The sequence below is a fragment of the Tyto alba genome, unplaced genomic scaffold, assembly GCF_018691265.1.
Source record: "Tyto alba isolate M040663 unplaced genomic scaffold, T.alba_DEE_v4.0 Super-Scaffold_7, whole genome shotgun sequence".
Lineage (NCBI taxonomy): Eukaryota > Metazoa > Chordata > Aves > Strigiformes > Tytonidae > Tyto > Tyto alba.
Genome location: NW_024881328.1, coordinates 18193806 through 18213243, shown reverse-complemented (window position 1 = coordinate 18213243; position 19438 = coordinate 18193806). Strand labels below are relative to the sequence as shown.

The 19438-nt window shown below is 57.4% G+C and overlaps 2 protein-coding genes across 3 annotated transcripts in view; one reads left to right on the top strand and one right to left on the bottom strand.

Annotated features, from left to right (window-relative positions):
• STK36 (serine/threonine kinase 36) overlaps positions 1 to 12160 on the bottom strand; it is a 19779-nt gene extending 7619 nt beyond the window's left edge. For both annotated transcript variants that reach the window (XR_006164508.1, XM_042783767.1), the window contains exons 1-26: positions 12072 to 12160; positions 11605 to 11717; positions 10600 to 10740; positions 9830 to 9907; positions 9287 to 9417; positions 8788 to 9037; positions 8296 to 8389; positions 7865 to 8034; positions 7442 to 7641; positions 7235 to 7361; positions 6980 to 7123; positions 6539 to 6718; positions 6229 to 6326; positions 5792 to 5897; positions 5230 to 5371; positions 4821 to 4948; positions 4115 to 4219; positions 3794 to 3892; positions 3486 to 3580; positions 3111 to 3174; positions 2797 to 2907; positions 2572 to 2646; positions 2025 to 2196; positions 1461 to 1608; positions 1088 to 1247; positions 73 to 819 (exon numbers count right to left, since the gene is read on the bottom strand). Coding sequence is in view for 1 of the 2 variants with exons in the window: in XM_042783767.1 (XP_042639701.1) it covers positions 73 to 819; positions 1088 to 1247; positions 1461 to 1608; positions 2025 to 2196; positions 2572 to 2646; positions 2797 to 2907; positions 3111 to 3174; positions 3486 to 3580; positions 3794 to 3892; positions 4115 to 4219; positions 4821 to 4948; positions 5230 to 5371; positions 5792 to 5897; positions 6229 to 6326; positions 6539 to 6718; positions 6980 to 7123; positions 7235 to 7361; positions 7442 to 7641; positions 7865 to 8034; positions 8296 to 8389; positions 8788 to 9037; positions 9287 to 9417; positions 9830 to 9907; positions 10600 to 10740; positions 11605 to 11688 (3849 nt within the window). In the remaining variant the exon portion in view is untranslated. The remainder of the gene's footprint in view (positions 1 to 72; positions 820 to 1087; positions 1248 to 1460; positions 1609 to 2024; positions 2197 to 2571; positions 2647 to 2796; positions 2908 to 3110; positions 3175 to 3485; positions 3581 to 3793; positions 3893 to 4114; positions 4220 to 4820; positions 4949 to 5229; positions 5372 to 5791; positions 5898 to 6228; positions 6327 to 6538; positions 6719 to 6979; positions 7124 to 7234; positions 7362 to 7441; positions 7642 to 7864; positions 8035 to 8295; positions 8390 to 8787; positions 9038 to 9286; positions 9418 to 9829; positions 9908 to 10599; positions 10741 to 11604; positions 11718 to 12071) is intronic.
• On the top strand, positions 12148 to 19438 carry RNF25 (ring finger protein 25). Its single transcript, XM_042783770.1, has 10 exons — positions 12148 to 12205; positions 12293 to 12367; positions 12447 to 12549; positions 12642 to 12709; positions 13436 to 13505; positions 13624 to 13695; positions 14449 to 14589; positions 15396 to 15485; positions 16033 to 16167; positions 16284 to 19438. Exons 1-10 carry the CDS (start codon positions 12168 to 12170, stop codon positions 17010 to 17012), a joined length of 1521 nt encoding a protein of 506 aa, XP_042639704.1. The 5' UTR covers positions 12148 to 12167; the 3' UTR covers positions 17013 to 19438.

Genomic DNA, 19438 nt, shown 5'->3' with positions numbered 1-19438 from the left:
ACAGGAGTCACCCGCCAGCCTGGCCCCTTGTCCCCACGGCGCCATCAAGGAGCCGAGGTCCCCAGGCAGTACCTGCTGTACCCGGGGGTGCTGGCTGAGGGCCCGCAGCGCGACGAGGGCTTCCTCCCGCACGCTCTCCCGGGGGTCCCGGCAGGCCACCTCCAGCAGGACGTGGGGGGCCCTGCTCTCGATCAGCAGGTCCCCCAGCTCCTCCCAGCGCTTGCCCAGGTTGCCCAGGGCCGAGGCAGCGTTGCAGCACGTCCTGGCCTGCGCGTCGCTCAACAGCCGCATCAGCCCGGGCACAGCCCTGCCCAGGGTCCCGGCGGGGGAGGACTCGTGGTAGGTGGCGTTGCCCACCGCGAAGCTGGCTGCCCTCCGCACACTCTCCTCTCGGTCTGTCAGGCACCCCAGCAGGTTGTCCAGCAAGCCAGGCTGGCTCTGCAACACCTGGGAAAAGCCGTGGCCGTGTCGGAGCAGGTTGCCCAGCAGGTTGCAGGTTTTGGCGCGTATCAGGTGTTGCTGGTGGCCCAGCAGGTGGGTCAGTGGCTGGTCGGCCACATCCGAGCCCCTCAGGATCCTCTGGAGAAAGGGCAGGTGCTCCGGACAGGCCCGGGCCACGTGGGTCAAGAGAGACAGGAGGTCAGTCGTGAGCGTGAGGCTGTCTGAAAACAAGGCAGATGTCAAGAAGGCAATGACGTGCTCTGAGGCAGCAGCTTCCCTCACCATTTGGTCTATGACCTGCTCATCACACACAACGAAGTGGCACAAAAGGCTCATGGGGAGCTCAGTGTAGGAGAAGGGCAGATGGTGAGAGCAGACCTAAGAAGAAAGGAGAGAGATCGGCGCTGGGTGCCATGTCCCCACATGTGGGCCAAGTCAAGAAGCAGCTGAAGGCTGCCAGCAGGTCAGTGCAGAGCTCGGCTGCTGGCCAAGCTGCTCTGAGGGCTGCATGGCACCCAAGTGATGTCCCTGTGTGGGCAGAAATCACCAGCACGGTGTGAGGTGGTGCCACACACTGGGGACTGCAATGTGGGGAGGTGTCTCCACAGTATGGGGGGGAAAGAGAAACGCAGGGCCAAGAGGGTACCTGCAGCAGCTGAGCAGGGATCTGCGCATCTCTCACAGCCTCCATGACCAATGCTAAGGTGTCTCCATCGACATCCAGGGCAAAAGGGAAACAGAGGAGCTGGCAGGCTTGGATCACCACATCTGGGACAAGATCAGGGTCCCCATTCTCTCCTGCCTGCCTGAATTTTTAGAGAGGGCATATTACAGATGCAATCCTAAAAACATCAAGGCAAGAGGCAGAGAGCATTCCCCATGCCAGACACTAAGAAGAGGCTCGGCAGGTGAGCTGTACCCTGCAAGTGCCAGGTCAGGAACTTCTCAGCCCTCTGTGTGCTCGTGTTCAAGCCCCATCCAGTGGTTAAGCTCTGCCCACTTCAGCCCTCCCAACTCACGTCTCTGCCAGGCATGCCAGGAAGCCAGGGGACAGCAGCCTCTTCAGTGTCACCATGAGGACACCGTGGGAATGAGTGAGCTGAGGCAGGCACCGGTGGGACTCACGAGTGAAGACTAAGAGGGCCAGGCTGAGGAAAAGCAGGGTGCCTGCAGGGGGAACAGCACAGCAGAGGGGCAAAGCTAGGGAAGGCTGAAAAATCTCCTCTCTTCTGTCTGCCAGTACTGCCTGAAGGCTGCTCCAGGGTTCCTTCTGTGGTTCCCTGCCTGAGACCAGGCCAATCTCAACCCATAGCGGTCACATCTGCCAGGGTAAATGTTCCCCTGCAGCAGAGACACCCCTTCTTGTTCCTCCACAGCCAGCTCAGCTGACCTGCTGCCAAGTGGGCACAGCATGGGCCAGCCCAGCCCTCTCTGCCCGGAGGACAACAGCAATCCTTAAGAAAAGCCCCCTGAGCCCTCTGGCCTCAGGGACCAGATGCTGATGGGGAGAAATGTGGGCAAATCTGAGAGCAGGATGCGGAGCAGGGTCCGGGGCAGATGCCCTGCCGTCCCGCAACTCCTACCTTGAGGGGAGAGGAGGTTCCAGTCTGGCTCTGCCGTGGGGTGGTCTGTCCCTGGGGTGTCTCCTTCCAGTGCTGCCCTGTCACTGGCCACGCGAAGCACTGCAGCAACACAATGCCACACCACACTCCAGAGCTCTGAGGTGGCAAGGCCCTGCTCCGCAGCCATGTCCTCCTAAAGATGGGGAGACAGGTGTTGGGGGGCATCCTGGTCCCCCATGGCTCCCCAGGGTTCTGGTTCACATCCCTGCCAGCCCCATGGTCCTGGGAAGGTCAGGGCTGGACAGACATGGCCCAGGGGAAGGAGAGGAGGCCAGGCAGCCAGCAGCCCTGACAGTCCCCGAGCATCTATGTCCTCTCTCACTCTGATGTACTCACAAATCATCTCTCCCTGCCGACCACTCTCCCACCAATCCTCCAGAGTTCCACAGACAACCCAGGGACATTAGGTGACTTTCATGGGGTTGCAAAGCTCAGCCAAAGGTGCCCAGTTCCCTTTTTGCCCCCACACCTATCAGCAGGGATCAAAGGGATATAGGTAGGCTGGTACCTGGGCAAGGAGCTTCAGCAGGAGGAAAAAGATCCCGTCATAGAGACCAGCACCCATTGGCAGGGGGATCTGCAGCTGTAAGAGAGTAGGGGATGGGCCGGAGCTAGGTGCTGGGTCTGAGGGCAGCAGCACCACTCCTGCACCCTTGTGAGCCCATCTTTGACTGCACACCTCCACAGTGGGGTTACAGCATGGCTCCCCTGCTCCTCTGTCCCTACCCCATACCTCAGCAGGTGCCGTCAGTGCATTTGTCACCACCAGCAGGATCTCTTCTCTCCTGAGCTCCAAGGCCACCCCATGTTGACAGAGCTGTGTCAGGAGAAATGCTGCAGCACCCTGTGGAACAGGAAGAGCTCAGCATTTTTGGGACTTCCCCATCTGCCTGCTCAGTGCTGATTCTTTATCCCTCAGCCCAGGGCAGGGACAACCAGGCTGTTCCTGCCCCAATCCCACCCTGAACAAGCAACAGTAGGACCCAAACAGGACACAAGGCCGAGCAGGGCTCTCAGTGATGGCTCTGGCAGGGTGGGCAGACTTACCACAAGGGAGACGACAGAAGACTGGGTGATGAGATCCATGGCCAGGGTAACCACCTCCTCAAGCCTGAAACACAGGGGCCAGGGGAGAGCCACTGTGTTCCCACAGCTTCACAGCCCACAGAGAAGCAGCATCCAAACAACCCCAGGGCTGGGAAATAGCCATCTTGGAGGAGGAACAAGCCCTGGTTCACAGCCCCTCCTTGTCCACTCTGGGACCTCGCCACATCCCCAGCACCCACCCACACTGCCCAGCACTCTGCTGGTGTGTCCAGGTCAGTGGGAGCAGGAGCCCAGCCCTGGGTAGGGTGCAGGGCAGAGGGCTGTACAGGGTAGGACATGTTCCTCTCCCACCTGTGAGCAAAAGGAGGTGCTTACCTGGGAGGGGAGACCTGGAGCTGCAGGGTGAGCAGGGCCAGCAGATACAGTGAGGCCTCGCAGGCTGCCTTCTGGGCCACCTCCACCATGGGAACCTGCCAAGGGAGCAGGAGTCACAGGGGGACAGCAGAGCTGAGCGGAGAGGAAGGGATATTTCTGGGCCCTGGAGGAAAACTGCACTCTCCAGACAAAGGTCCCTCAAACTCTTATCCCCAGACGTCCCTTAGCTTGATCTGAGCAGCGTTCAGAGGAATGTGTCCTGCTTGTTCACACTCTTACCCCACCACCGTGGCTATGGTCAGTCCTACCTCACCCTTCAAAAGCTGCATGAGGGAACCCCACAGTCGTTGACTCCTTCCCAGGTGCTGGCACAGGCTCAGGCTGGCATGGCAGCCAGCGTAGAGGATCTGCAAGGCAGAGGGGAGAGATGCATACCATCCCCTGGGGACAGGGATGCAATGCCCATCCCAGTCACACCCCACATGGGCTCATTTATTCAACAATTGACACCAGGGAGATGGGAATCATTAAGAGGTGAGCCCACAGTTCCCCCTTGCCCGTGCTCCTAACCTCAGACCAAAGGTCCAGGCACCTCTGGGCACAGTCAGATAAATGGACGGGGCCATTACCTTCAGTACATTCAAGGAGCAGCTTGGGTGCTCCAGTCTCCCCAGCAGTTTTCCAAGTTGCTGGCTCTCTCCCTCCATAAGCTTTTCAGCTACCTCCTGAGCGACCTGCAGAAATCAGCCTGTTTTGCCCTGGGCACACGAAGCACTGCACAGATTTAAGGAGTTTAATGCTAGCAACAAATTCATAAAAGGCCTCTGTTTGCTACATGTTGCCTGCATTCACAAAGGGATGCCCATCTGCCATGACCCAGCATGGCTTTGATGCACTGTCCCAGGGCTGAGATGAGCAAGGTGAGATTCCTCCTTTGCTTCCCTTCTTGATGACTCAAAGTTGAGTTAAAGGATCAAATGTAAATCTGTAGTTTTGCTTTCCCTCTTATTTATTGTCCATTCAATTACAGGTTTTCTACAGTTCATAACACTGTCATATAATCATTCATCATGTTTTCTCTGCATTAGCTAGTTCTTCACTTAGCCCATCCCACAGTTCAGATCCTAAGTGTGAGTCCCTTAATTGATTTAGGAGTCCCCAGACTCCCTAAAGTTCAGCTGTTGCCTGGGGAGGAGCAACCTGCAAATGCCAGCCCTGCAGTTACCAAAGCCAGAGGACCCCAGCCTTCCACTCTGCTGAAAAAGAAATCCTCCTGGAAAGGGCTGCCCCTGTGAAGACCACACCTCCCCACCCTGCAAAGAGATCTGGCCTGACCTGCCGCTTGACTTCCCGACAGCCATTCCTCTCCAGGGGGATGTTGCAGGCAGCAGCCAATGCAGCCGTGAAGAGGTCTGCCAGACGTGGGCTCTGGTCATGGGCTGACTTGGCCTCCATCACTGCACCTGCACAGGGACAGAGCTCAGGAAACACGTGCTAAGGGTGAGGGATGCTGAGGGGCAGCAGGATGGTGTTGGAAGCCAAGAGAGGAAAAGTCAGGCTTGTGATACAAGGAGGGTGAAATATGGGATTGAGGGAGAGGAGAGCCCTGGTTAGCAGGGATTTTGGCAGATAAGCTTCAGCCACCTCTTCTAGCCAACAGTATTGCAATGGCAGTCAGTGGTCTGAGGGAGCCCAAGGGCAGGAGAGAGAGGGAAAACCCCAGGAGGAGGTGGTGAGCTGCTACCTTGCAGAGCAGGCTGCTCTGAGTTGGATCCCTGAAGGAGTTTGTTCAGCAGGGGCTGATAGTCCTCTCGCAGGCTGGCATAGAAGGGGGCAGAGATGGAGGGGTATGTCGCATCCAGGCTCTCACAGAGCAGGGTGAAGCACTGGGGAAGACACAGGGTTTACCATCACTGCAGACTGAGGGTGGGAGGAGTGAGAAGGACAGTGGGGGAGGAGGCTGTGGCAGAGATGGGAGAAGGACTTATGTGCTGGAGCTCCAGAGACCTCCAAGTGTCCTCTCCAGCCAGGTTACTGTGTGGGAGCCGCATGTGGCTGCATGCTGACTGAGAGAGGGGTACACATGGAGGCACAACCAGGGAAGGTTCCTCCTCAGAGGCCTCCTTTCTACATGTGATCCCCCAAAAAACCCCACCGGATGAGACAGCTTGTCCTGACAAGAATGTATCAGACCCCACAGCTGGGAGCAGGGTCCTCTGCCTGTGCTCCCTGACACACGCACCCAGCCCCACAGCTTCTGTCCTTGGGGGTAAGAGTGGGGAAAAGGGAGACAGGGGCACCCTTACCAGGAGGCTTTGCTGGCAGAGTCTCATCTCGCTGTCGGCTGGCTCAGTCAGCAGCTCCAGCAGCAGGGCTAGGAAGCAGCCGGCACTCTCCTGGAAGGCCTGCAGGCTGGGAGAGGCAGCAGGGGCAAAGGAGAGCAGGGAAACATGGCCTCCACCTGTGAGGACAGGATCTGTCCAGGCCCATACGGCCCTGGCTAATGGAGCAGGCAGCACACACTAGCACTGTGAGCCACTGTCAGCAGTGCCTTCCCCTTAATTAGTCCTGCTCATGGAAAAATCTCCTCTGTGAGCACAGCAATATGGCACGAAACACTTAGTCCATGATGCTTCCCCACGGAGACAGCTCCAGCCAGAGAGTATGACCACCACCCTCCCACCTACTGCCAGGTCCCCAAAGTAGCCACAAGAGACCTCAGATCACATAGGGTTGTCCCTACCTGTCCTTTCGCCCACTCTCCTCCAGGCCGCATTCACTGCTGAAATAAACTGTGGTCACTGTGAGGAGGTCTGTCAGCACCGTGATACACCAGGGCTGCTGCAGGATCCAGAAAGAAACAGCAAGTGGGGACTGTCTGCTGGCCACCACTGCAACAGGATCCTTCCCTGCTAGGACCTCCCCCTTCTCAAGGATGCCTGGAAGAGGCACTGGTCCTGTGAGCCAGCCCCAGCAGGACACCAGGGCCTCCTCAGCATCAGCACTCTGCAGGGCTGGAAGGAGCCCAGATTCCTCTGGGGTCCTACACTCACCTGCCTGGTGCTATCACTCTCCAGGATCTGCTTGGCTAGACACAGCAGGGACAGAGGCACATTCAGCTCTCGGCAGAAGTGGTCCAGCAGCTCAGAGTCACATTGGGTAGTCAGGAGGTTGCTCACAACACGGAGCACTGGACGGAGACGGGAGGCTCCCTCCAGCATTCCTTCCAGCACCTGGACACAGAGAAACCAGAAGAGCTTATGATCAGCAGTGGTTTTGGCCTCTCCCATCAGCCATGGTGCAGCCCTTCAACCCATTCAGAGAAGGGACAGCAGGAGAGCAGATGGCAAGCTAAGTGCATGGAACAGCTCCAGCTTCTGGAGGATCTTCTTGCTGGCTGGACTGAGGCCTCTCCCAATGCTCCTACCCAATCCTGGGAAAGAAGGAGACATCCATATCCCCAGTCGTAGTTGCCTGGATCAGCCATCACTCACCTGTTGAGCAGAGTCTGCCAGGCGGACCTGGGCACGGTGCCGGAAGGCCAGGTCCCTCAGGAGGCTCAGCGGTGTGCTCAGCTGCATGGCAGAGGGCTCTGTGGCCTTAATCAGGTGCTGCCATTCCTCATCGCTCTCTAGCTCCTAGCCATGGAGGAAAGAGCACTAGTGTCACAGACCCTCCTTGCCCCAGGGTCTCTGTGCCAGCCCCTGGGGACTGGGCCCTGCTGTCCTCTCCACAAGATACCGTCTTACCTCACTCTCCAGGTCCACAGCCTCAATGCTGCGCCTGCCCCGGGGCTCTGCCCTGCCAGCACCAGGCTGTGGAGAGGCACCTGCTCCAGGAAACTCCTGCTCGTAGTCTCGAGTGATGCTGTGCTCCCTGGCCAAGGAAACAGAACAGTCAGTGAATGACCCTGCTTTCCCCCGCTTCCTCCCGTCCCAGCCTCAGCCCTCCCTCACCGTGGGTTGGGAGGAGGCTCCTCCAACTCCCACTCTGCCATGCTGCTCTTTCCTTGCAGGACATTGGGGTTCTTCTCCTTGGAGGCTGCTGGTGGCTCGCCCTCCCCAAGGGCTGCCTTCCCTGGAGCTGCTCTGGGTCTATGGCCTGGGCATCCTTTGCCAGAGTCCTTCATGCATGCATCACCTGCCTTCAGTTGCCCCTGGGCGATGGCAGAGAAGTTTGGTCAAGGCAGGGTTTCTCAGACAGCTGGATGAGTCCCCTAGACCCCACCACCCTGAGGACCTCAAATCCTGCCTTATATGTGGCTGACATCCCAGCCTGACCCATGTACCTTCTGTCTTTGCCCCCAGGCCCCATTTCAGTGCCCCTCCTTTGACCCTGACTGTGGGACACAGAAAAGGGAATCCCACACTTTCCTCCACCTTTTTCTGTGCCTCCTCAACCATCTTCTGCCGGGCCTTTCTGAGGATCCTGGACTGGCCACTCCTGGGGGCCATGGAATGGGCTTGCTGCTCCTTCAGGGCCTCCAGCTCTGGGGACAGCTTGGTGGTGAAGGGGTTTGAGATCCCGTGCTCTTCCGTGTCATCGATCACTGGGGAGGCGAGGGGAGAACTTCATCAGCAGCTCTTCCTTGGGTCATAGGGAGAGTGATCGGCTCTGGGATCCCAGGAAAATCCCAGGGGACCCAGACCAAGCCCAGGGGCAGGAGGTAGGGATCAGTGCTTGGAGAAAGCTGACAGGAGGGAGGCAAAGACCAGGGTAGTAAAAATAGCAGGGCAGGGTGGTCCTCCCAGTCTCCAGGCAGGAAGAAGAAATGGACCTGTCCAACACTGGAAAAAGAGCTGGTACTCACCAGTAACCCGTCCAGCAATGAAAGGGTGAGAGAGCAGCTCCGGCCACGACAGGCGCTGGCGGGGGTCCTTCATTAGCAGTCCCTGCAGGAAGCTCTACAGAGCAGCACAGCACCAGGGTCACTGACACACATTCGGCAGCCACCAAGGAGCACAGCATACCCACCAGTCTCCCCTAGTGAGGGCACCCAGGAGGCCTGCATTCCCTGACTGGATCTGGGAAAGGAGTGGCTCTAGTGCTTATGGCAGACAGGAAGATACTTCCCTTCTCAGACCAGTAAATCACTCCTCTGCTGTCAGCCCGTTTCCCAGCTTATGGACAGCAGTGATAAGGGTCCCCCACCCCGGAGGCCCAGCTCTCATCCCTTCTCTATGTTCTGAAATCCCTGTTAGGGGACATAAAACCTAAAAGTGACCCACCACGGCAGCAGGTGAAGCCAAAGCTGCTACCGTATTAATGGATCTCACCCCACAGACAAAGCCTTTGCCCTTACCTTGAAGACTGGGCTTATGGCTGTGGGCCATTTGATGGGGTCCTTGACGATGAGGCTGACGAGCTGGAAGATGCTGCTGGTGTAGAAGGGAGGAGTGCCCACGAACAGCTCATACAGGATGCAGCCCACAGACCACAGGTCCGCCGTGTGGTCGTACGGCCGTTCTTCCACCAGCTCAGGGGACATGTACAGCGGGGTGCCCTTGATGGAGGTCAGCACCATGGTGTGGATGCTCATGGCACGGGCAAACCTGCTCAGAGCAAAGCACAGAGGGCCATTTCAGGCTGAAACATCCACTGCAGCTCCCACAGAAATCTCTGCGAGTTTACCAACATCTCTCCCCTCTGGAGTCCAAAATTCCCCATCCCTCATCAACCTCTACATATGCACAGAACCCAGGTTCCCTCCCACACTCCCCCCTCCTCCTCTACAGCACCCAGGACACCCCTTGGCTGCCCCAAGGCCAAGCGTCCCTCTCAAGCTGGCCCCCAGCACCCACCCGAAATCACAGAGCTTGACAACGCCGTCTTTGCCGAGCAGGATGTTCTGGGGTTTCATGTCACGGTGCAGGATGCGGTGGGAGTGCAGGTAATAGAGAGCAGAGACCAGCTGGGCAGCTATGGTCTGGACCTGCCGGAGACACGGGAGCCTCACCCTGTGTCCCATGGTGCCACCGGATGGGGTGCCACAACCATGGGGTCCCTTACAGCCTGGCTCCCCCAGTACCCCTACTCCTGCCCTTGCCCTGTTTGGGGCAGGGACTGGCCCCAGCTGTGGGCCAGCAGTTCGTTGGAGCAGATCAGTGGCCAAGACAGCAGCCTGGTCCCTGGAGAGGGAACAGGGAAACCGAGGTCCCTGCTGGACCCCACTGTCTCCCAGTGCAACTTGGCCCCCTCTCTAGCCCCTTCAGAAGCTCTGCCAGGTAAGGCCCTGGGGAAACCTTTACCCTCCTGATGTCTCCTGACCCACTGCCTGCAGGCAGACAAATCCTGTTCTCTCCATCCTGCAGCAAGCACTGTGTGGCCACCACCATGACAGTCACCTGGTCCTCAGGCAAACTCCCATCATCCTCCAAGATCTGGAAGAGTTCTCCCTCTGCGTAGTCAGTCACCACCACCACCTAGAAGGAAGAGCAGCATGGTAAGATCAGGCACTCACCCAGCCACATCCCCACCTCATCCTAGGGACCGGGACAGAGCAAGGTAGGAAATCTGAGGGAGATGCTGGGGTGCCATCAGGCACAGCCCATCAGCTTGGACTGGGACCTGGGATGGGAGAGAAGCCCTGTGACTGCACTGCAGCAAGGGCCTGGCCTTGTGGCTGTCCTTACCTCAGTCAGCAGAAACCAGGAAAGACAGAAGGAGGACAAGCCCACAATGGTACTTCCAAGCCCAGTGGGTAGAATCACTCCCTGGAGCTTGTTTTCAATCTGCTGCCCAATTACTTCATTTCATGTCCCCATACCCCATAATACAGCCTTCAGTCCTTTCTTATCATACTCTCTCCATAAACAGATCGATGAGATGACTGAAGCGTCACTCTCATCTTGTGATCCCAAACCACTCCTCTTGCACATCACATACCACCACCCAGCTCCTTCACCTCTGCATGTGACCTAGTGCACCCCCCACAGCCCAGACAGGTGCTGGCTCCCCACACAGCACATACTGGAGGGCCCTGAAAAACATTGACCAAGCCTGGGAGGGTGTCACCAGCACCTCCTGAGGAAAAGGTCCCTACAACTGCAGGGGACAGCCCTTGTTTCCCTGCCCCTGTCAAGTAAAAGCATCTGCCCATAGTAGTCCCCTTTACCTCCTTATCGGTCTCGAAGCTGTCGAGCATCTGGATGATGTTGGGGTGATGGAGGCCTCTCATGATCTCAATTTCCCGCTGCAGGTTCTTCAGCTCCTTCTCAGACCGCCCCACCTTGGGGATGAACTTCAAGGCCACCACCTTACAAACCAAAGCTGTCATCAGACCAGGCTCCTACCCGCCCTGTCAGAGGCTGTGTTTAACCCAAAAGGGACTCAGCATTTTCTAGCCAAGCACACCAAATGAGACATTTGTTCACTGGATTCCTTGGAGCTAGGACTCCCCCCAGGCCCTTGCACATCAGTACAGGTGCTCACAGTACTTTGCACACTGGCATTTAAAGCAAAGAAACTTAATCACTGAGCACAGGAAAAAGAACTGTCAAAAATGCAGGACAGGACTTAGAGATGCTGGTGGACAGCAAGCCTAACGTGAGCCAGCAGCCTGTCCCGGCAGTGAGGAGCACTAGCATCATCCTGGGCTATATCAACAGGCAGGAGTTGGAAGGAAGTGATTATTGCCCTTTATTTGGAACTTCTTAGACCACATTGGCAATACTGTGGCCAGTTTTTGGTCCAGAAAGACACTGATAGGCTGGAATGAGTATAGCAGAGGCGACCAGGATGGTGAGGGGGCTGAAGTAAATGGGAGGATGACACAGGCATTACAAATTGAAACAGGGGAGCTTCAACTTGATATAAGGAAAAAACATTCACCCCAAGTATAGTGAAGCACTGGCTGTGAGGTGTTTGTCCTCGAGGTTTCACAAGATCTGAATTTAGTGCTGGCCCTGCTTTGCGCAGGGGATGGACTAGAGATCTCGTGGTCCCTTCAAGCTGAATGACTCTGTGCCAGCAGGAGCTGGCCAGGAACATCAGCAGAAAAAGGAATGAGTGCGGAGTCCCAAAGGCCTGGCAGGGCCCCAGAACCCAAGAGCCACCAGAAATCCATCCCCACCACCACACAGCAGACCCCCAGCCCCCTCCCCGCCGCCTCTCTCCCCACCTGGGCGCTGTGTTTCCGGCGTCCCTTGTACACGCGCCCGAAGGAGCCTTCGCCGATCATTTCCAGGACGTGGTACTTCTCCATCGCGCCCGTTTGGGGAGGGGGTTGCTGAGCTACCGAGGCAAAGCGCCCGGTGAGGAGTAGCGCTTCGCCCTCTCCCCCGACCTCTCGGCTACCATCCCCCAACCCCAGCTGCGACCCCCCCGACCCCAGTGCCAGTGCCGGCAAGGCAGGCCCGCACCCTCTGCCACCCCAAATCCCAAGGGCCGGGGCTTCCCCTCCCCGCGGGGCTCCACCCAAGGCCCGCTCCCCAGGGCCCGGTCCCCAAGGCGGGTGTATCGTCGTGCCTCCCCCGCTCCGTCCCTGCCCACCGGTTCCTCCTCCGCTCCCTCACAGCAGGACGAGACCCAAATCCCGGGTGAGACCCCCCCCCCCCACACCCCGCAGCCCCCCCGCCTGGGATTAACCTCGCTTTGCTCTGCTCGGCTCCCCGCCGCCGCCCCGCCGCCACGGCGTCGCCTAGCAACGGAGGCCCCGCTTCCGCTTCCGGGGCGCTCGGGAAGATGGCGGCGGCCGGTGAGGAGGCGGAGGAGACGGATTGGTAACACACACACACACAGACACCCCCCCCACACCCCGTTCCCGGCGTCCCGTATCCCCCCCCCTCACTCCTGCCCGGTCCCCGCAGGGCGCTGCCGCCGGAGGTGGAGGTGCTGGAGTCCATCTACCTGGAGGAGCTGCGGGTGGTGCGGGGCCGCGGCAGGTAACGGACCGCGACCCACCTTCCCCCCGCCCCGGGCCCGCTCCCGCGTCGCCCACCCTCACCTCGGCCTGTCCCGCAGGTGGGAGCCCTGGGAGATCAGCATCACCCTGCACCCCGCCACGGCCCAGGACCAGGACTCCCAGTATGTCTGCTTCACCCTGCTCCTCTCCGTGCCCCCCCAGGTAGGCTGCCGGACCCCCCGCGCCCCTTTTTCTCCCCGCCCGGGGCCACTCCGCCTTTTCTGTGCTTTGGGTGTTTCTCTTTTTCTTCCTAGTATCCCAACAAAGCTCCGGAAATCTCGATCAGGAACCCGCGGGGGCTGTCAGATGAGCAAATTCAAAAGTGAGTGCTGGGAGGGCAGGGGGGAAGGTGATTCTTTCCCCCAGAGATCCAGGAGGCAGAACTGGTGGAAAAACCTTCTCTTAAATTCAAGTGGCTCCCTGTGTCCAGTTAACAGATGGACACAGGCCCCTAAATCACCTTGTCTTAAATCTCATGGGAGCCACTGGTGCTGAGTTTGAAACTGAGAGGTCCACCGTATGGTTTTTCGGCTGTGCTCCCCCTGAAACGTAATCTAAATCTCCTGGGCCTTTGAAGCTGTTGGTCCTGCTTTGACAGAGGTGGGACTGAACCCAGTCCTCGGGCAGCCTGTTGTTGCTTTTGTGCTCCTGTCCTCAGTGCAGCAGTGTGTGCAGAGAGACCCTGGTACCTGCCAGCAGCACGGGAGTAATGCGGCTCCCACCAGACCTGCTCAGGAGCTGACATAAGATAAATGAAGCCTGAGATTCACCAAAACCAAAGGGTGCTGGGTGAGCTTGAGCCGAGGCAGTCAGCAAACCAGCTCTTGCAAGTCCTCTGAGGACAAATGCTTCCTTAGCACCAGCTTGTGAGGAGTTGGGAGAGCACGTGAATATGTATGTGCACGTATGCCCGTTCTGTGCTGCAGGCAAAGCCTGAACACCAGTGCTCTGTATCTTCCTCCTGTCATCGTGGCAGGGTGACAGCTATGTGGGATGGTGAAAAGGTGCTGGTAAATTTGTCTTAAGCATTTCTGCTGCTTTGCCGTAGGATTTCCCAGACCCTCAGAAGTGTTGCTGAATCCAGACTGGGGACAGAGGTGCTCTACGAACTGATTGAGGTGAGAGTTGGGGGAGACTGGGGGTGACCAGCCACAGGCAATGGTCCTTGTTTGCCCAAGGGGTGGGACAGCCCTGAACCGGCCAGTGAGTAAAATGTTTGCTCTGATGCTTCCACAGAAGGGGAAGGAGATTCTCACTGACAACAACATTCCTCACGGCCAGTGCGTGATCTGCCTCTATGGATTCCAGGTAGGCATGTGTCTCCTGGCCCCCCGGACTGGTTGGGAAGTGAGGCAAGAGAACGAGGAGCCTGGGGCTCAGAGCTCAGGATATCAGCCAGGGACTGAGATGTGCTGTAGCAGCCCCCTGCCCCCCTGGTCTGTAGGCAACCCTACTGAGCGTGAACCTTCCTAAGGTGATATAGGCTACACTCCCTGTCAACCTGAAGATAACCATCTACAGGAATAGGGCATCGGGGCAGCGAGTGATGCTGGAGCATCTCCGAAGGAGCAGGTGGGGTCTGGGGATAGTTGCTGTTGCATATCAGCTTCCCTGTGTTGGTGAAACCTCACCTGGAGTTCAGCACACAGGTGGCCAGGCAGGACTGGAACACATCTGTGCAGGTGCTGAGGTCTGCGGGGACAGGGGAGCTTGCCTTGCCTGGGCTGCAAGGAGAGGCAGAGGCAGTGTCTGCCTAGGAAGGAGAATACATCAGGTGGGAAGATTGCTGCTTGCACAGGAACACGTGCAGAGAAATCGGTCACAAAAACTTTGCATCTTGACATTAGGAGTGTTTCCCACACTCAGAATAGGGAGCAGTGTCCTAGTAAGAGCTGAGGAAGTAGAGATGAAGCCCGTCAGAAGATGTTATGTGGCTCCGCCAGCAGTAGCACTAGTTCCTCACTGCCAGCACTGACATGGGAGTGAAAACCCACCTCAGCTGGCAAGGCTGTACAACCCTGAGCTCAGAAACCATTTAAAGCTGCCCTTTGTTCTCTACAGGAGAGAGAAGTGTTCACAAAGACCCAGTGCTACCACTACTTCCACTCCCACTGCCTGGCCCGCTACGCCCAGCACATGGAGGAAGAGATCCTCATGCAGCAGGAGGAGAGAGAGCAGCACCTGACGCCATCCCCCAAACAGGTACCAGGCCCTGGGCTCCCTCCCCTGGTCCCCTGCACAGGCCATCACGACAGCTCTGTCACCCCCTTTGGGACATGGAGCGAGGGCTAGCCTGACCCAGCAGCACTGTCAGTGTCATGCCTGCACTGAGAAGCAGAGCAGGGGTTAGGCCAAGTGATCTCCAAGGGCCCTTCCCAACCAAAATTACCCTGTGGGTTTTTAGTACTTTAGCAGTTGGTTTATTGGATCTCTGGGTCAGTGCCTGCTGTGTGAGGGGGCAGGGGAGTAGCATCTTTGGATTTCTGGAACCACAGGAATTAGAAGAGAGCTCCTTCCCTAGTCCTTGAACTGCAGGGTTTTGCAGCATGTTGAATGGGATCACCTGCATTCTGGGTTGATAAAACCTGCCTGAGCAGGTGTTGGAACCATTGTCAGCCACAAAGCAAACAGCACTGCTGAGCGTGAAACAGGTCAAAGGCTCCTTCCTGCAAAACCCTTTCAAAGAGCTGCTGCCAATATGACACGCTCCACTTTGGAGTGGAGAAAAATAGATTCTAGGACTGAAGCCATACGCACTGACAGATGTGGTTTGTACAGCGGTCAGCCGCTGGAGCACAAATCCCAGCGTGCCACATGGTGGAGACACCGTCCGTAGCAGTCACTGAGACACCAAGCTGCTTTCATGCTGCTGGAACCCCCCCTGGGCTTCCCTGCGCTGGCAGGAGAGTGAAGAAGGCCACCCTGTTCCGCTTCCAGGCTGGAGTTATCCAACAGTGCGTGAGCTGGGTCGTTACTGGGGTTTGGTATCACCTCTTGCCTCCCCGCAGGAGGTCGGTGTGCAGTGCCCTGTCTGCCGGGAGACCCTGGTCTACGATCTCAGCGCTCTGAAGGCAGCGCCACCCCCGCAGCACCCGCTGGTAAGAGATGGGGGCTCACCTGCCCAGCTGCACAGCTTCAGCTGGGACATTATAACAGATGAATGAACACACACTCTCGGGTCCTCCTAGATAGCCCATCCAAAGGGCAGCTCACAAAACCAAGCAGGGTGTCTCCTGACTCTTTGATGTGTCTGCAAAGAGCAGGTTTAGTTGTATAGCCCCGAGTCTTGAGCAGATGTGTTGGGGGCGAGGCGATTCTGCCATGGGGTATGTCCCTGTACTCGCTGGGGTATAATCAGGATCAGGAGAGTGACCTGAGTGCAGCTGCTCTGCACCTTGCCCCACAGCAGGACGTCCCAATGCAGTCCCTGCAGTGGGAACAGTGGGTCTGTGCTGGCATGCTCTACCTCTCTCTAGGGATTTTGGGTACATCAGTAGGCCTGGTCAAATGTGGCAAAGGGAAGCACGTAGCCTGGGCACTGTGTGATCAAAGGAGGGTTTGGGGAGGAGCTCTTGGCACTGCCAGCTGCCTGTCCATGCTAGGTGTTGAGCGAGCCCTTACCCCGCCTCGCTTTCTGCCACTCAGGAGCCGTACAGGCCGGATGTCAAGACGCTGGAGCGCCAGGAAGAACTGCACTTAATTTTCAAGAGACAGCAAGAGAAAGGGGGCATCATTGACCCTGAAGCAGAGAGGAACCGTTACTTCATCAGCCTCCAGGCGGTATGGCGCTGGGGACAGAGAGCTGGCGAGGGGGGCCCTGGACTGCAGGACCGAGCGCTGTCGTCTGCTGTGGGACTCCCCTGCCCCTTTCTTCACCGGTGGCTTCTTTCTTTCAGCCTCCAGCTGCTGTCGATCCAGGCCAAGCAGCTGCTGCCTCTGAGCTGCCGGTGAGTGCAAGCGCTGTGGACGTGCCCCAGCTGCCCAGCCAAGCCTCGGCTCCAGAGCCGGCCGGGGTGCCGGAGGCCCGGGCAGAACCACCCGGGCGGCCCGAGCGGCCTGCTGTGCCCAGAGAGCAACAGAGCAAGAGGGAGAGGCACAGAGGGGAGAGGCCAGGCCCCAGAGGCCAGGGCAGGCAGTCCTGCAGTGGTTTGCAGGAACCTGCAGAAGGAGCCTATCATCCGCTCCATGGCTCCAGGGGGCCGAGGGGCTTCAGCCGGAGACCAGAACGGAGACCTGGTGGGAGGCACAGCCAGGAGTTTCCAAAGCCTCACAGCAAAAGCAAGGCTGCTACCTTGGCTGAAAGAAAGGAGGTGTGCCCTGAAGATCCCTCGCCAGTAACAGAGGCAGTGGACTTGAAAGAGGAGCACCGGGACGTGCAGAGATGGACCCCAGAGGAGGGGGCTGAGGCCCGGGGCAGGGAGAAGGAGAACCTGGTGTTCAACAGCAGTGACCACCGAGCAGCTCCCAGCTGGCAGGGCCACCCCAGGCCCTGGGATTGCGGGAGGTGGGAGAGGTCCAGAGTCCAGGAACGTGGTTCCTACCCCAGAGCACCGAGAGGGCGAGGGGTGTTCAGGCCCAGTGGACGACGAGAAGCCCATCTCCTTGAGAAGGAGAGTGGCTCCTAGCAGGAGTGGTGAGGGGCTGGGCTGGGGGAGGGAAGAGCTATTTCTGGGGAGAACAGTGAAGGCTCTGGTGGAGCAGTAGCAAGTAGGCACCATACCCCTTGGGAGGGAGGAGGCAGTTGGCATGTGGCACAGCCTGGGACAGGCAGTGTGGAGTGAAGCATCCTGGCATGAGTGACTGGCTGTCACCAGCATTGGAGAAGCTGATTTCTGACGGATCATGTCAGCCTTGGTCTCAGAAGACCCAGGGGACAGAGGAGTCCTTGACCAGGAACCAGCAGCCATCATCCCTGTATGTGAGCTGACAAGAAATATGCACACCTACAGAGCAAACGGACTGAGCCCCGCATGGTGCCACAGCAGAACCAGAGTTGTGGCAGGACCTTCCCTGGAAGCCAGTGTCCCAGCAGAGCCGTGGTGGTGCCAAGTGATGAGGCTGTACCCCAGCTTGCTGTGTCCCCCATTCCTTCTCAGCATGCCTTCTCACCTGCTGTCCCTGTCCCTTGGAGACGATGCTTCTCTAGCCCTGACCGTTCAGCTGATGGGTTCAGCCAGGCAAGTCCTTCATACAACAGGACATTTCCCAGTCCCAGCCAGAAGAGCTGAATTAAGCTGAAGTCAGTGCATTGGCAGGTCAGGGCTGGCTGCGGCTTTGGGTTGGCTCCTCCTCCCCCAGGTAGCCTGAACTTAGCTGGAGCTCCTGCCCTGTCCTTCAGCTGCTTTTGTGCAGGCAGAAGCTGTTGTGGACACCTGGGAAGAGCACGGTGTCAGCTGTATGTGTTGAGATCCCCCTGTGAGGCCAGGCTGTCTCTTGAAGCTTCCAACAGCCCAGAGTGAAGACATGCCCCAATACTTTGTATACTCTTATCCTCCTTTCATCTTCAAGCTGACCTTGCTTCAAAGAAACAAGGATTTGATGTTTAAACTAATTTGGTGCAGTTCCTTCTGCTGCTGCTTCACAGGTTTAAACAGTGTCCCACTCCAGAGCTGTAATGGGTGATCCCAAGTCTCTGAAGTGGGACACTGCTATTAAAGTAATTTGCTGGATCTTTTCCAGAGCCTGCTCCCTTTGTTTTCTCTGCCCTCTCACTCTTGTTCTTTGCTGTTGGGAGCGAAGGTGTTGATCCCTGGTATTGCTCACTCCCCTCCCTGCTCCCTACACCTGGGGCCAGAGCAGAGATCTTCCCCTCGTGCTCCTGGGTGGCAGGAGGGCTCCCCACTCCCTGCTTTGCCTGGCTCGGTGTAAGCTGTCTGGCTCACCCAGACAGTACTAATTCCTTCACACTTGTTTGTGCCTTGTGCCCTTGCCTCTCTTTTGGCCACATGTGGGTTGTTATTGTCCTCCTCCTCCTGCTGAGCACAAAAATGGCTGTGCCACGATGGACTTGCCAGATTCAGAAACCAAGGGCAGTGCGCCAGCTGGGAGGGCATTCACGCTGCATCTGCCTGGCTGATCCTCTGGCACATGAAGGGTGACCAAAAGCTCCCTCTTGAGTCTTCACATTCTGCCCTGCTCTCTCCACACTTGGCCTTGTCCTGAAGGGGCTGGTTTAACCCGCTGCCGAAGAACCTTCTGTGTTTCAATTTCTAACACTGGCTTATTTTCAACCCTAATACTCTAAAAGCATTTGTTGGTATTTTTTTTTTTTTTTTTTTCCTCCCTCCTTGGTCTGAGCCTACAGCCTATCTGTCCTGGACTTGGGAATCTGAGCACCAGACATTGTGCCCTGCTGCGGACAAGGGCTGACCACTCGCTCCATGAAGAGAGCCCGTTTTTCTTCAGTGCTCACTCTGTCCTTGTTCCAGCTGGTGCCTGGGTGCATGGCCTGTCCACGCTTGGGTGAAAAAACTTTATCTGACATTGGTGCTTGTCCTGCTGCCTCCTGTGTTCACTTGCAAAATTGCTGTGCTCCAAGAAATGCATTTGACCTCATCCTGAAAGAAACTCTAAGATTTCTGCCCCTTATAGAAGCTGAAGCTCCTTGACTTCCTCCAGTAAGCCAGGCTTATTCTCATCAGGAAAGCTGCTGTGCCTGGTGTTTGGAGCATGGGAGTCCAGCCACGGAAATCAGAGTGAGCAAGGACTCGGGTAACTTCAATCAAATGCCAGATGTGTTAGAGGGGAGGGTTTTTTTCCTGGGAGTAGGGATTTAGGAAGGGCCCTCACCTTTCTCACTCACTGCTGTCAGCCAGGAGCAGAGGACACTTTGCAACAGTGGGTGGAAATTAATTTGGGCTAAACAAAACAAACCTCTGGGTCAGAGGGGAGGAATGGAGCTTACACCCTGCCCTGAGGCTCCTTGCTTGGTGTCTCCCTGTGTCACCCACCTACCTCACAGGGCTGTTGTGAGGCTTAACTGGCAAAAGCACTTGGGCTGAAGGGCACCAGGGGAGTCTGTAGCATTAACACTATTAAAAGCAAGCAGAGA

Bases quoted from the DNA above. Each gene is read 5' to 3' on its own strand.
- RNF25 (XM_042783770.1), top strand. From the start codon at position 12,168: ATGGCGGCGGCCGGTGAGGAGGCGGAGGAGACGGATTG. The intron at 12,206-12,292 runs GTAACACACACA...CGGTCCCCGCAG, and splicing joins GAGGCGGAGGAGACGGATTG to GGCGCTGCCGCCGGAGGTGG. The intron at 12,710-13,435 runs GTGAGTGCTGGG...GCTTTGCCGTAG, and splicing joins TCAGATGAGCAAATTCAAAA to GATTTCCCAGACCCTCAGAA.